Genomic DNA, 14,665 nt, shown 5'->3' with positions numbered 1-14,665 from the left:
GTGTCAGTGCAGACTCGATGGGCCAAAGGGCCTCTTCTGCACTGTATGATTCTGTGAAGTACATTAAGAGTAAGAGGATAACTTATGAAAAGAGTAGGGCCCAATATGGACCACAGTGGTAATTTGTTTGTGGAGCCAGAAGACGTAGTTAGGGTTCTAAATGAATACTTTGTGTCGGTGTTCACAAGTGAGAGGACTGTGATATAATTAAAGAAGTTAGCATAGAAAGGGAGGAGGTTCTAAGTGGTCTGGCAGGCTTAAAAGTAGACAAATCTCTAGGCCCGGATGAAATGACCATAAGACATAGGAGCAGAAATTAGGCCATTTGGCCCATCGAGTCTGCTCCGCCATTCAATCATGGCTGATAAGTTTCTCACCCCATTCTCCCACCTTCTCCCCGTAACCTTTGATCCCTTTACCAATCAAGAACCTATCTATCTCGGTCTTAAATACACTCAATGACCTGGCCTCCACAGCCTTCTGTGGCAATGAATTCCATAGATTCACCACTCTCTGGCTAAAGAAGTTTCTCCTCATCTCTGTTCAAAAAGGTCTTCCCTTTACTCTGAGGCTGTGCCCTCAGGTCCTAGTCTCTCCTACTAATGGAAACATCTTCCCCACGTCCACTCTATCCAGGCCTTTCAGTATTCTGTAAGTTTCAATCAGATCCCCCCTCATCCTTCTAAACTCCATCGAGTATAGACCCAGAGTCCTCAAACGTTCCTCATATGTTAAGCCTTTCATTCCTGGGATCGTTCTCGTGAACCTCCTCTGGACCCTCTCCAGGGCCAGCACATCCTTCCGAGATACGGGGCCCAAAATTGCTCACAATATTCTAAATGTGGTCTGACCAGAGCCTTAAAAAGCCTCAGCAGCACATCACTGCTTTTATACTCTAGTCCTCTCGAAATAAATGCCAACATTGCATTTGCCTTCCTAACTACCGACTCAACCTGCAAGTTAACCTTAAGAGAATCCTGAACTAGGACTCCCAAGTCCCTTTGCACTCCAAATTTCTGAATTCTCTCCCCATTTAGAAAATAGTCTATGCCTCTATTCTTCCTACCAAAGTGCATGACCTCACACTTGCCCACTTTGTATTCCATCTGCCACTTCTTTGCCCATTCTCCTTACCTGTCCAAATCCTTCTGCAGCCTCCCCACCTGCTCAATACTACCTGTCCCTCCACCTATCTTTGTATCATCTGCAAACTTAGCCAGGATGCCCTCAGTTCCTTCATCTAGATCATTAATGGATAAAGTGAAAAGTTGTGGCCCCAACACTGACTCCTGCAGAACTCCACTAGACACCGGCCGCCATCCTGAGAAGGACCCCCTTATCCCCACTCTCTGCCTCCTGCCAGACAGCCAATCTTCTATCCATGCTAGTACCTTGCCTCTAACACCATGAACTCTTATCTTACTGAGCAGCCTCCTGTGCGGCACCTTCTCAAAGGCCTTCTGGAAGTCCATGTAGATAACATCCATTGGCTCTCCTTTGTCTAACCTACTCGTTACCTTCTCAAAGAATTCTAACAGATTTGTTAAGCATGACCTCCCCTAGATGAAACCATGCTGACTTTGCCCTATTTTATCATGCACTTCCAAGTATTCTGAAATCTCATCCTTAATAATGGACTCTAAAATCTTACCAACGACTGAGGTCAGGCTAATCGGCCTGTAATTTCCCGTCTTTTGCCTCACTCCCTTCTTAGTATCCCAGGCTGTTGAGTGAGGCAAGGGAGGAGAAAGCAGGGGCGCTGGCAATAACTTTCAATACCTCTCTGGCCACAGGAGAGGTGCCAGAGGACTGGAGGAGAGCCAATGTGGCACCATTATTCAAGAAGGGAGGAAGGGATAAACAAGAGAACTATTGGCTAGTCAGCCTAACCTCAGTGGTGGGGAAACTATTGGAAGCAATTCTGAAGGACAGAATTAATCAACACTTGGAGAAGCAGGGATTAATCAAGGACAGTCAGCATGGTTTTGTTAAGGGGAGGTCATGTCTGACCAATTTGACTGAATTTTTCAAAGAGGTGACCAGGTGTGTAGATGAGGGCAATGCATTTGATGTGCTTGGACTTCAGTAAGGCTTTTGATAAGGTCCCGCATGGGAGACTGATAACGAAGGTAAGAGCCCATAGGATCCAAGGCAATTTGGCAAATTGGATCCAGAATTGGCTGAGTGGCAGGAAGCAGAGGGTGATGGTCGAGGGGTGTTTTTGTGACTGGGTGCCTGTGTCCAGTGGGGTTCCACAGGGATCGGTGTTGGGTCCCTTGCTGTTTGTGGTATATATAAACGATTTAGACTTGAATGTAGGACGGTTGATCAGTAAGTTTGCAGATGACACGAAAATTGGTGGGATGGTAAATAGTGAGGAAGATAGCCTTAGATTACAGGAGGATATAGACGGGCTGGTCAGATGGGCTGATCAATGGCAAATGGAATTTAATCTGGATAAATGTGAGGTGATGCACTTGGGCAGGACAAACAAGGCATGGGAATACACGATGCATGATAGGACCCTGGGAAGTACCGAGGATCAGAGGAACCTTGGTGTCCCTTAAAGTAGCAGGACAGGTAGATAAAAGCAAAATACTGCGGATGCTGGAAATCTGAAACAAAAAACAAAAATTGCTGGAAAAACTCAGCAGGTCTGACAGCATCTGTGGAGAGAAAGAGTTAACGTTTCGAGTCCAGATGACTCTTCAGAACTAAAGAGAAGTAGAAATGTGGTGAAATATATCCTGTTGAAGAGGGGTGGGACACATGAAGCTGGATAGAAGGCCAGCGATAGGTGGAGGCAAAGGAGAGATTGCAAAAGATGTCATAAACTAAAGGTCGAAGGGGTGCTGATGGTGGTGATGCTGGCTAAAGGAGGTGCTAATGGTGACATTAAAAGTAGAAAGCAGGGTGAGCCAGTGACAGATGGCCCTAGTGGGGGTGTGGTGGGGAGAGGGGATGGCGCAGGAGCAAGGTAGATAAGGTGGTTAAGAAGGCATATGGGATACTTGCCTTTATTAGCTGAGGCATAGAATATAAGAGCAGGGAGGTTATGCTGGAACTGTATAAAATGCTGGTTAGGTCACAGCTAGAGTATTGTGTGCAGTGCTGGAATCGCATTATATGAATAATGATTGCACTAGAGCGCAGAGGAGATTTACCAGGATGTTGCCTGGGCTGAAGAGTTTTAGTTATGAGGCGAGATTGGATAGGCTGGAGTTATTTTCTCTGGAGCAGAGGAGATTGAGGGGGGACATGATTGAGATGTATAAAATCATGAGGGGCATAGATAAGGTAGACAGGAAAGAACTTTTCCCCTTGGTGGAGGGATCAATAACCATGGGGCATAGATTTAAGGTAAGGGGCAGGAGGTTTAGAGGGGATGTGAGGAAGAATTTTTTCACCCAGAGGGTGGTGGGAATCTGGAACTCACTGCCTGAAAGGGTGGTAGAGGCAGAAACTCTCATAACATTTAAGAAGTATTTGGATGTGCACTTGTGATGCCATGGCATACAAGGCTATGGCCTAGTGCGGAAAATGGGATTAAAATAGTTAGGCACTTGTTTCACCAGCGCAGACTCGATGGGCTGAAGGGCCTTTTGCTGTCTGTAGATCTCTGTGACTCTATCTTTAATGCCCATTGAGCACATAGACAAAATCTTGATTTAAAATATAATCTAAAGGGTAGAACCTCCAAAAAATGCAGCAATCCCTCAGTGCTACACTGAAGTATCAACCTGGATTAAATGCTGTAATGAGGCTTAAATTTACAATCTTCTGATTCAGAGTCAAGAATATATATTTTATTTAACACAAATTGTTTGTAAATGGGATCAGAAATATAATTATCCATTTATTTTTAAGTAAAAAAAACTTTCTAACAGAATGCTGCCCCTATTTCTGACAATATGAATGGTCAATGGCAGCATTGACCATTTTAAATTTATGTAATTTTGTTTTATCTTAAGTTCGAATTGTTATCAGTGCTATATGATTTCCCTGGATGATACAGGAAATAAAGAGATCAGCCGATGTAGCCCTACACCATATAGACTAGAAGGACTTAGGTTCTAATTTGAGTCAATACAGAGTTAGTTGTTTGGAAATAGAGCTGCTGTTGATGTGCTACTTTTGACCTTGGAGTCTCGGAGTTACAGAAATCAATGTCAGTGCCTGCTATTGATCTTTATTTAGCAAAGTCTTACTGAAAGATGTTTTTGTGTGTATATCTGATGGGAAGTTCTTCACGGTGATTGGAGTGTTGACACAAAGTTAGCTCAAACATGAAAAATGGCCACTGGATGGGGATTAGTGGGTTTACAGCTACCTGTGCAACTGCCCCAGGCTCCAGATGAGAAAGAAGGGAAATAGCAGCAGTGTGAAACTCCAGCTCATGCCTGAGATTTCCATCCATCTAAGTGGTCAGAATATTATCTGACATTACACTGTGTGTATCTACTGTGGGATGGAAACACATTTGGTATAAGTGGAGATGTCAGTCAAAGCTATGAGGATCAATCCCATCTTGCTGAATGAATGAGACCTCCTGAGTGTTTCAAAGAACACAACTTTCAGCTGTCTCAGAAAAAGATTCAAAGACTTGGACAATTATCTCTAACTGTTCAGTAATCATTACCATTAAAGTTTTATTGCTTCTATTTATGTTTAAAACATAACCAAAAGGTATAGGTTGATGAATACGCCCAAAAAAATGATATATTAATTTTTGAGTATAATTCTTCATCGGACTGTCTCTCACTAATCTTTCTCTGATTGGTGTTTCAGGATTTTGAAGTTATTCAAGAGAACTGTCAGGACAATATGAATCTTTCAGAAAAACTTCAGGAAGCGGAAGAGGAGTTAAAGTTGTGGCAGGTACAGCAATCTGACAGCATCCTCTGTGACTTCACTAGCTGGCTTTATTGTGCTGTGATTCTAGACTGAGCTCCCTGTAATCACAAGAATAAACTTATATGAACCACTGGCACAACTTTCATAGCTGAAAGGGGAAATTAGGCTTTGAAGTCAAATGCATAGGTTTAGGGTTCCTTCTGCTCCATGTTCATATGCTCATATGTAGATAAAATAACTTTGACCAATTTTACCTATTTGATGTGATCTTGTCATCATAAATGATATTTCTAAATACAACTGAGACTTTTACTCAAGTTAAATTGTGAATTTGTCTTACGAGTGCAATTGACTCTACACAACTTAATACAATTATAAATAGTACTGTTAAACACAAGTAAGTTTTTAAAAATACAGTTCTCAATCTGAAGTGGTTGAACTCCTTCAAGCTACCTGTACAAGGTGAAATTAAGTTGTGCGATATTGGTAACAAAGACACTATGTGCTTATGTGAAATTCTTTCTAATATTTTAATGGAACCATTATTACCCTCTTTAAAAATAAATAATGCCCGTGAGAGAAATTTAACATATGGACATAATACATTAGTTACCAATATCTCACAATATAGAATCATACCGGCAGAAGGAAGCTATTCAGCCCAACATGCTAACCAATTAGCCTCACTCCACTGCTCCTTCCGCATAGCCCTGAATAGTATTCCTTTTCGAGTAATACCTCCAGTTTCATATTAAAAGTTACTTTTGCACCTGCTTCTCCAAACCTTTCAGCAGTACATTCTGAATTATAAAAACTCACTGCATTAAAAAAAATGTTTTCATCATCATCTCCATGTGAAGGTAATATGAGCTAAACTAAGATCGTTAATAGTTCATTATTTATAATGGTGAGAATGGGAGTACAGAGAGAGAATACCAGTCAAACCAGTATTTGACTGGTTTTGTAGCTATGTCAAGCCTGAAGTGTGTTCAATCTGTGTAACCTCAGTGAGAAACTTTTCTCTTGTGAACTCCTAATGTTGGGTCATTGGGATACTGCAAAGGCTATGGGCTGGATAGAGGGCCAATGATAGGTGGAGATTGCCAAAAGATGTCATAGACAAAAGGACAAAGAGGTGTTGTCGGTGGTGGTATTAGCTAAGGAAAGTGCTAATAGGGACATTAAGGGTGGAAAGCAGGATGAGCAAGGGACAGATAGCCCTAGTGGGGGTGGGGTGGGGGGGATCGAAATAGGCCAAAAGGTAGAGATAAAACAATGGATGGAAATACATTTAAAATAATGGAAATAGGTGGGAAAAGAAAAAAATATAAATTATTGGAAAAAGGGGGATCGGAAAGGGAGTAAGGATGGAGGAGAGAGTTCATGATCTAAAGATGTTGAACTCAATATTCAGTCCGGAAGGCTGTAAAGTACCTAGTCGGAAGATGAGGTGCTGTTCCTCCAGTTTGCGTTGAGCTTCACTGGAACATTGCAGCAGGTCAAAGATGGGCATATGGGCATGAGAGCAGGGTGGAGTGTTGAAATGGTAAGCGACAGGGAGGTATGGGTCATGCTTGCGGACAGACTGAAGTTGGTCTGCAAAGCAGTTACCCAGTCTGCGTTTGGTCTCTCCAATGTAGAGGAGACCGCATTGGGAGCAGCGAATGCTGTAGACTAAATTGAGGGAAGTGCAAGTGAAGTGCTGCTTCACTTGAAAGGAGTGTTTGGGCTCTTGGACAGCGAGGAGGGGGGGAAGTAAAGGGGCAGGTGTTGCACCTTCTGCGGTTGCATGGGAAGGTGCCGTGGGAGGGGATTGAGGTGTAGGGGGTGATGGAGTGGACCAGGGTGTCCCAGAGGGAACGATCCCTGCGAAATGCCCGCCGGGGGGGTGAAGGGAAGATGTGTTTGGTGGTGGCATCATGCTGGAGTTGGCGGAAATGGCGGAGGATGATCCTTTGAATGCGGAGGCTGGTGGGGTGATAAGTGAGGACAAAGGGGACCCTATCATGGTTCTGAGAGGGAGAGGAAGGTGTGAGGGCGGATGCGCGGGAAATGGGCCGGACACGGTTGAGGGCCCTGTCAACCACCATGGGTGGAAAGCCTCAGTTAAGGAAGAAGGAAGACATGTCAGAGGAACTGTTTTTGAAAGTGGTATCATCAGAACAGATGCGACGGAGGCGAAGCAACTGAGAGAATGGGATGGAGTCCTTACAGGAAGCGGGGTGCGTGGAGCTGTAGTCAAGGTAACTGTGGGAGTCGGTAGGCTGTAATGAATATTGGTGGACAGTCTACCACCAGAAATTGAGACAGAGAGGTCAAGGAAGGGAAGGGAAGTGTCAGTGATGGACCATGTGAAAATGATGGAGGGGTGGAAATTGGAAGCAAAATTAATAAATTGTTCCAGATCCAGATGAGAGCATGAAGCGGCACCGAAGCAGTTATCGATGTACCGGAGAAAGAGTTGTGGGAGGGGGCTGGAGTATGACTGGAACAAGGAATGTTCCACATACCCCATAAAGAGACAGGCATAACTGAAGCCCATGCGGGTACCCATAGCCACACCTTTTATTTGGAGGAAGTGAGATGAGTTTAAGGAGAAATTGTTCAGTGAGAGAACAAGTTCAGCCAGACGGAGGAGAGTAGTGGTGGATGGGGATTATTTGGGCCTCTGTTTGAGGAAGAAGCATTTCCTGACCTCTACATGAACTTGGGGTCCACTCAAGCATCCACACACCATGACAACCACATGATCATCATACCTTTTGAGTCTACAGCATGGATAAAGAAAAGTTGGAGGCAGGACTTAAAGAGAATACTAACTGCAGGATAATGGTAATGGTAACGATAACTCCATTTGGAGTAGGCTGAAGGGGGAATAAATTAAAGGAATTGTACAATGCAGAGGAGACCCTATCTACCTTTACAGTTGAGTTATAGGAATCACAGCAGGGTGTGGGAAGAACTGATGAGCAGAGGGTGATACATTTCACATTAGTGAACTTGTCCAATTCGCCAATATTTCTGGAAATAAGTCATAGAAGTTATTGGAAGAAATTGTGCAGATAAAAGAGGATTGACCTCTGCAAATGATGACCCATTTGCCCTCAGAGCAGTCAACAGATGCATTCCATTGCACTGGTGCCTCCTTATCTGTAAACTTTGGTTATTACTCCTCTGGACATTAATCCCAGTGAAAATAAACATGCACTCACTTCATCCAGGCTACATGAATGGGGTGAGACCTTCTCCTGTTAGTAATTTTAGGAAAATGGTTGAGTTTAAAACCAAAAGTTAGTTTCAACCATTTAGTGAATAATTAGTCATAGCAGTTCTTAAAAAAAAAGGTGTTAAGATATGTCTTTTAAAAAAAATACAGATTTAGTATGTTTTTCAGGAGTCAAAATCATTCCTTGTGTTTTTGAATAGGTTAAAATAGACAAGTTAGAAAAGCAAAAATCAGAGTTACTCATCGAAAAACTGGATGCAGATGAGAGGAAGAAGCAAGCTACTCAACAACTTTGCAACCTGAATAAGGAACAGGAGAATCTCCAGAGAGACTTTGAAAAAGCAGAGCGGTCCTTCAAGGTAAAAGTGATTTTTGACTGGAACTTTGTTTTTTCAGCATAGCCTTAAGGCTAGAAAGTCTGATGGTGGAATTTCACATATGAATGTTTTAACCACCCATACTGCACTCTTTTGTGTCTTTAAACTGGTGCCTTTATATAAAAAGAGTGCATGCACATACCAAGGTCAGAATTGTCTTCTCTGGTGGATTAGCCACCAGAGGAAGTCCAGGGTGAGATGTCAAGCTTCTATTCCCGAGTCATTTTCCTGGGTTAATAAAACTGATAAGAAGGAAGTGTTGAATAGGCTGTCGGTACTTAAAGTTGACAAGGCACCGGGACCAGATGAGATGCATCCAAGGGCACTGAAGGAAGTGAGAGCAGAAATTGCAGGGACATTGGTCATAATCTTTCAGTCTTCCCTAGACTCAGGGGTGGTGCCAGAGGACTGGAGAATTGCAAACGTTACGCCCTTGTTCAAAAAAGGTTGTAAGGATAAGCCCAGCAATTACAGACCAGTCAGCTTAACTTCAGTGGTGGGCATGATTCTAGGAACAATTATTCGGGATAGAATTTAGTAGTCACATGGAAAAATATGGGTTGATAAGGAAGAGCCAGCATGGATTTCTAAAGGGGAAATCGTGTTTAACTAACTTGGAGTTTTTTGAAGAGGTAACAGAAAAGGTCGATGAGGGTAATGCTATTGATGTGGTGTACATGGACTTTGAAAAAGCATTTGACACAGTGCCACACAACTGACTTGTGAGAAAAGTTATTGCTCATGGAATAAAAGGGACAGTAGCAACATGGATACAAAATTGGCTGAAAAATAGGAAGCAGGGAGTAATGGTCAATGGATGTTTTTCGGGCTGGAGGAAGGTTTGCAGTGGAGTTCCCCAGGGGTCAGTATTGCTTTTCCTGATATATATTAACAATCTAGATCTTGGTGTGCAGGGGACAACTTCAAAGTTTGTGGATCATACGAAGCTTGGGAGTGTTATGAACTGTCAGGAGGATGGTGTGGAACTTCAAGAGGACATAGACAAGTTGGCGGGGTGTGCAGATGAAGTTCAATGTGGAGAAGTGTGAGGTGGTGCAGTTTGGTAGGAAGAACATGGACAGACAATATAGAATAATAGGTGGAATTTTGAAGGGTGTGCAGGAGCAGAAAAACTTGGGTGTATATATGCATAGATCATTGAAGATGGCAGCAGAGGTGGAGAGAGCAGTTAATAAGGCATATAGTATCCTGGGCTTTATTAATAGGGGCATAGAGTACAAGAGCAGGGAGATCATGCTGAATTTATATAAGACCCTCGTTAGATCTCAGCTGGAATATTGTGTACAGTTCTGGGCACCGTATTATAGGAAGGATGTGAACACACTGGAGACAGTGAAAAAGAGGTTTACAAGAATGGTTTAGGGATGAGAAACTTCAGCTATGAGGATAGATTGGAGAGGTTGGGACTGTTTTCCTCGCAGAGGAGAAGGCTGAGAGGAGACTTGATAGAAGTTTTCAAAATCATGAGGGGGCTGGACACAGTGGATAAGGAGAAGGAATGGCCTCCTTCTGTGCAGTTAAGATTCTGTGATTGTGTGCCATTGATTCTGCAGGGTGGGATCCCACAGGACCACCATTACCAAGAGGGAATCGACAGCTGCCAGGCCTCAACAATGATCACTTGCTGCAGCAATTGGGTCACAACCCTCGAACTTGCTCCCTAACAACACTGTGGGTGTACCTACACCACATGGACTGCAGTGGTTCAAGAAAGCAGCTCACCACCACCTTCTCAAGGGCAATTAGGGATGAGCAATAAATGCTGGCCTAGCTTGTGATGCCCACATCCCATGAACGATTTAAAAAAAAACAAGAGGCAGATCAGACAGACCCTAAAGATTTGCCAATAACTTTTCTCTTAGGCTTTGGACTGGGCCAATGCCTTGGGTGAGTAGTTGGGCCTACATTAGAGGTAAAGGTGGCCATTATCAGGTCTTATCTGTCCAAGCTTTCCATTGATTCCTCCAGTTCTCCTTTCTCCCCCTCGCTTGGTGATTTCTGGGGTGGCAGCAAAACGCAAGCAAATCTTTTGCACGTGGTGGGATGGGAAAGAGACAGTTGATCACTTTCCTTGTTTGTCGGGGAGGGGGAGTGCAGGACAATCAAGAACAGTGCTGGTAGCAGCAATGAATGGAGGGGGAGAGACAGATGTTCTCTCCCTGGAATCAAGGTAGCTCTAAGGTGAACAGGTAGCAGTGCAAGCTGGGAACCAAGTCACTCCTCTGTGTCAAACTGAAGTCAAAAGCTAAACCAGGCAGATTCCTCCATATCCAGGGAATTGTTGATAAGTGAATAGCCATCTAGGCTCACTAATAGAATGGGGAGGAGTAGACATGTCACTGGGAGCCAGTATTTTGCCCATTTTCACTCCAGACATTTCGACAGTGCCCTAACAGGTAAGGTAGTCTTGGCAGTGGGAAGCTCAACAGTACTGTGTGCTGGTAGGCTTGGCAATGTTAGTTAGTTAACATCGGGTTGTACACTTTGAAATTCCTAATATTTGGTTCTGATCATCTGTGTCAAAGGTCTGATGCCTTTGTAAGTAGGCGTGTATGGGGGACGAGCATGTGCAGTCTATATTGGACCAATAGAAGCTACCTGTGTAGATCTCTCAGTAAGAGTTGCTTTAGTGGCTCTTCAGCTTGGTAATAACATTCCATGTGTGTTGGGCATTCAGCTGATCAAAATTGAAAGCCTCTGCTGGTGCAGCCTGTGCACCATCTACAAGGTACAAGTCAGGAGTGTGGTGGAATACTCTCCACTTGCCCGGGTGAGTACATCTTCAACAACACTCAAGAAGCTCAACACCATCCAGGACAAAGCAGCCCAATTGATCAGCGTCCCATCCACCACCTTTGACATTCACTCCCTCCACCACTGACGTACAGTGGCAGCAGTATATACCATCTACGAGATGCACTGCAGCCAAACTTCCTTTGACAGCACCTTCCAAACCTGTGACCTCTACCACGTAGAAGGACAAAGGCAGCAGGCGCATAGGAACATTACCATCTGCAAGTTTCACTGCAAGCCGTACACAATCCTGACTTGACATTATATCACCGTTCCTTCACTGTTACTGGGTCAAAGACCTGAACTCCCTTTCTAGCAGCATTGTGGGTGTACAAGGAGGTAGCTCACTAACCCCTTCTCAAGGGCAATTAGGGATGGGCAGTAAATATTGGCCTTGCCAGCAATATTTACATCCCAGGACTGAATAAAAAATGTGGAAATGTAGACCCTAATTTCATACAATCGACTTTTTTTTAACATGTTCTTTAAATTTTATTGAATATTCAGGAGACTTAATTTTAACTGGTTAAGCAGTAAGTGCGACGAATTGCTGGGTATAAGGTATAACTGATCCAACATACATCTGTGTTGGGGAGAAAAACAACATCCTTTGTTCCACTTATATTTAGGAGAGATACATTTTAGGCAATGCTGGGCACTTCTGTTATGAATGTTGAATCTACGTATCACTATTTTGTTGAGTCATTTGATTTACTTGCAATCCATATATAATTATTTAAAGCATGTTCTTTGTTAATAGGAAAAGCTCTTTGATAAAAAGGCTGAAGGTGCAAAACTAAAAGAACTATTGCTTCAACTTGAAAATGAGCTCCATTGCAATCAGCAACACTGTGACCTACTGCAGACTAAATTCAAGGTAATTATTACCCATTATGTTCCAAGGCAAATCACATCCTTGGTCTTCAGTGAATCCTGTTTTTTTTAAAGTAGATCTTGTAATTATCTATCTGATGTCCAGAGCCTTGTGGTCTGAGAATGATGGGATTAAGGTTCCTGTAGCTACTAGGATTACATTGGATATACAGCACAGAAACAGGCCGTTTGGCCTAATCAGTTTATTTATGCTTCACTTGAGCTGCCTGCTGTCTTTCCTCATCTAACACTATCATCAAAACCCGCTATTGCCTTCCAGCTCAAATGCTTATATAGCCTCCTTTTATAGAACCATAGAAGCTAGGAGCAGGAATAGGCCATTCGGCCCATCAAACCTGCCCTGCCATTAAATATGATCATGGCTGACCCTCTGTCTCAACGTTTTCTCCCCATACCCTTGGTGCCCCTAATATTTAAAAATTTATCAATTGTTTTCTTCAATATACTCAGTGACCCAGCCTCCACAGCCTTCTGTGGTAAAGAATTCCACAGGTTGACCACCAACTGAGTGAAAAATTTTTTCCTCATGTTAGTCCTAAATGGCTTGCCCCTTATCCTGAGACCGTGGCCCCTGGTTCTAGACTCCACAAACAGGGGAAATATCCTCCCTGAATCCAGCCTGTCTAGCCCTGTTAGAATTTTATGCATTTCAATCAGATCCTCTCTCATTCTTCTAAACTCTAGCGAATAGGACCTGTCGAACTAATTTCTCCTCATATGACAGTCCTGCCATCCCTGGTATCAGCCCAGTGAACCTTCGCTGCACTCCCTCTATGGCAAGTATCTCCTTTCTTAGGTAAGGAGACCAAAGCTGCACACAATGCTCCAGGTGTGGTCTCACCAAGGCCCTGTATAACTGTACTAAGACAGCCCTCCTTCTGAACTCAAATCCTCTTGCAATGAAGACCAACATACCATTTGCCTTCCTAACTGCTGCTGCACCTGCCTATTTACTTTAATTGACTGGTGTACATGGACACCCAGATCCCTTATCTATGCTATTCACTTCAACTACTCCCTGTGGTATCGAGTTCCACATGCTCACCAATCTCTAGGTAAAGCATTTTTTCTGAGTTCCTTATTTAGTTTGTTAGTAACCATATGAAAATTCATGGCTTTCTGTTTTCCTCTTCTTTACAAGTGGAACAAATCACTGTCTATTGTATCAAAACCTTTCATAATTTAAAAAACTTTCATTAGGTCACACCCGCAGCCATCTCTTTTCAAGAGAAAAGAGACTCAGACTGTTCAGGCTCTGCTGATAGGTACGTGGGTATGCTCCCACACTTCTGGTATCAGATTCATATTCTGGTATTATGGGGACCAGAATTGGACAAAGTACTCCAGGTGTGATGTCACCAAGGTTCGAGACAAGTTTAGCATGACTTCTTTACTTTTCATTTCAGTTAAGCTGCCTACTTATCCTATTGGAATGCTCTTCTGACTGTTTTAAATGTTAGTATGCAGGGGTGAGAAAAGGAGTTTTTATTATGAAGGAATCTCTGTCATATCTTTATTCTTGCCCAATTTACTACTACTCTCTTCAATTACCTCACTTAAGTATACATTACCGGTAATTGTGACTCCTGCTTCACACTGGCTTCATATGAATAAAAAAAAAATAAATTGTCACTACTCTTTTTTTGTGGCCACATTCGCATCTGGGGAATCTAAATGGGCAGGCCCCACATCTGCTCCACTCAGGCATCTCTCTTTCTCTGCAGAAGCCCTAAAACATATGTTAGGGCCCTCATTAGCGTATGCATGGGGACCAATTCTTGGTTTGGGTAGCCACCAACAAAATTACGGGAACCAATTTGGGGTCAGCTGTTTTTAGGGCGCAAAACGTTAGTCCTCAAAACTGTGACACAATGCTTCGGTTTGGAGGCCATTTCACACCACAGCAAAGTTCAGCTTCTACCCTCGTACCTCTATAGGTGTAAATATTCCTGTCTTTTAACATATACAAACAATTTGAGCTTAGAAGTGCTAGAGAAGCTTTTCTCCTTTTAACCGGTTAGAATTCTCGCTTTATTGTGTATAGATTAAAGTGGGATTGCCTGAGAAGAATATTAAATTTACCAAGCTCGAAGAAAGTGTGCCAACAGGTCGAGAGGGAGAAGACTTCCTGAAGATCAAGTGCTGCTATAACATCTTGCCCAAAGTTTTTGTGGTCCTTCGGAATGGACAGGCCTTAGTCACTTTTGAAGAAGAACAAGGTAATACAGCTACCCTTAATAATAAAAGCAGAAGATTTTGGAAATCCTTGGTTGTTCTGTCACTGTTTGCTAATATGGCACCCTCATTCTAAAAGAACATGGTCCCCATTTTATTTGGAGAAGTGCAAGTCATTTTACAATGGAGTTGTTGCATCTTCAGAGACATACTTGCCTTTCTGTGTTTATTTGGCTTTTTTTTTATTGCTGTTTATTGATAATTTTGAACACATAGAAACTAGGAGCAGGTGTAGGCCATTCGGCCCTTCGAGCCTTCTCCACCA

At 43.0% G+C, this 14,665-nt stretch overlaps 1 protein-coding gene across 3 annotated transcripts in view; it reads left to right on the top strand.

Annotated features, from left to right (window-relative positions):
• The window catches only part of nmi (N-myc (and STAT) interactor), a 36,992-nt gene that overhangs the window by 6,060 nt on the left and 16,267 nt on the right, over positions 1-14,665 (top strand). For all 3 annotated transcript variants that reach the window (XM_078552549.1, XM_078552550.1, XM_078552551.1), the window contains 4 exons: positions 4,789-4,878; positions 8,281-8,439; positions 12,032-12,148; positions 14,210-14,384. In XM_078552549.1, the coding sequence (XP_078408675.1) occupies positions 4,789-4,878; positions 8,281-8,439; positions 12,032-12,148; positions 14,210-14,384 (541 nt within the window). The remainder of the gene's footprint in view (positions 1-4,788; positions 4,879-8,280; positions 8,440-12,031; positions 12,149-14,209; positions 14,385-14,665) is intronic.

Source organism: Cetorhinus maximus, chromosome 11 (genome assembly GCF_964194155.1).
Source record: "Cetorhinus maximus chromosome 11, sCetMax3.hap1.1, whole genome shotgun sequence".
NCBI classification, from domain to species: Eukaryota; Metazoa; Chordata; class Chondrichthyes; order Lamniformes; family Cetorhinidae; genus Cetorhinus; species Cetorhinus maximus.
Note: the sequence above shows the minus strand (reverse complement) of the source record. Positions and strands in the feature narration are given on the sequence as shown.